We start from the raw sequence: 1,234 nt of genomic DNA on the forward strand, positions 1-1,234 counted from the left end.
AGAAATTATCTTTGCAACCAATGTTACTACTTTTTAAGTAAATAATAAAAATTTATTTGTATCAAATCAGTCATTATATTATTAGAAAATTTAGCGTAAGCAGACATGTCATTGTTTGTATTAAACCTGTAAGTTTCCTTTTAATCAACCATACTTTCTCTTTAATAGTCTGTATTAGTATTTTTGTGTATTTACATGCTCACCTGCCTCATACTTACATGAACGTTTAGTTTCCTTTGTTACTTTTAATAAAAATGTAGTTGATTTCCTGCTCTGTGCTTATTTTTCCTGCCCACATAACGCTCGGTCCTGCAGCTGTAGGGCGGCCGGTCACTTATTGCTCATAATTGGTGGCTGTCAGCTGCAGCGTGTCTGTGTGTTTGTCAGGGTTTGACAGGCCAGCTGTGAGACTGTGAGTTGAATGCATGACCCTCACTGTGTGCAATGGCAAGAAGTAGGGGAAAAAAAATGCAATAAAACATGCAGTGCTTTTGCTTCCCGCGGCATATGGACACCTTATGGTTTCCAGCAGGTAGAATAGATTTTGTTGTTTAATATTTTATAACTCGTATCTGTCATTTCTGATCTTAATTAGCTTGTGAACCTGGCAGGGCGNAAAAAAAAAGATCAGTTTCATGGCCAGAGGTTCCTCTTCAGAAGATTTAAGTGTTTTTAATGGCTGTTTTTGTTTGTTTTTTTATTATAATCTTTCCCATCTAGAACGTGATATTTCCTGGAGCTGGAGATGAAGGCATTCTGGAATATAAATCGGTCATTTACTACCAGGTCAAACAGCCACGCTGGTTTGAAACCATTAAGGTGAGTGTCTTAAATGCTGTCATATCCAGTGTCAGAACAGTTGTATTCTGGGAAAGTTTAGGTGTGCAATTTCTTCCATGTTTTGTTTTGTTTTATTTTATTTTATTAATATTTTTGTTTCCAGTGTTTTTAATTATCTGTGGTTTTTTTTTTGATAAATATTTTTATTTTTGATTCATTTTATAAATTTTTATTATCTGAAAATCGTTATGCATAATTACCGTTATTTGATTTAATTAGATTTTTGTCAGAGTTTTATTTTGTATTTACTGTATTTTTACAGCATTTTTTTTAAATACTTTTTTTTTTTTTTAGGATTGCACTACTTTAAAGTAGGTAAAAACCAACATGCATAACGTTTTTATAAATTAATTAATTCTAAATGTTTTTTATGTTTTAATTTTATGCTAGTATT

The 1,234-nt window shown here is 31.9% G+C and overlaps 1 protein-coding gene across 1 annotated transcript in view; it reads left to right on the top strand.

Moving 5' to 3' along the window:
• LOC122355354 (dedicator of cytokinesis protein 1-like) overlaps positions 1–1,234 on the top strand; it is a 61,773-nt gene that overhangs the window by 16,142 nt on the left and 44,397 nt on the right. Inside the window, exon 16 of the mRNA XM_043253523.1 lies at positions 721–819. Coding sequence (XP_043109458.1) covers positions 721–819 — 99 coding nt within the window. The remainder of the gene's footprint in view (positions 1–720; positions 820–1,234) is intronic.

The sequence above is a fragment of the Puntigrus tetrazona genome, chromosome 12, assembly GCF_018831695.1.
Source record: "Puntigrus tetrazona isolate hp1 chromosome 12, ASM1883169v1, whole genome shotgun sequence".
NCBI lineage: Eukaryota > Metazoa > Chordata > Actinopteri > Cypriniformes > Cyprinidae > Puntigrus > Puntigrus tetrazona.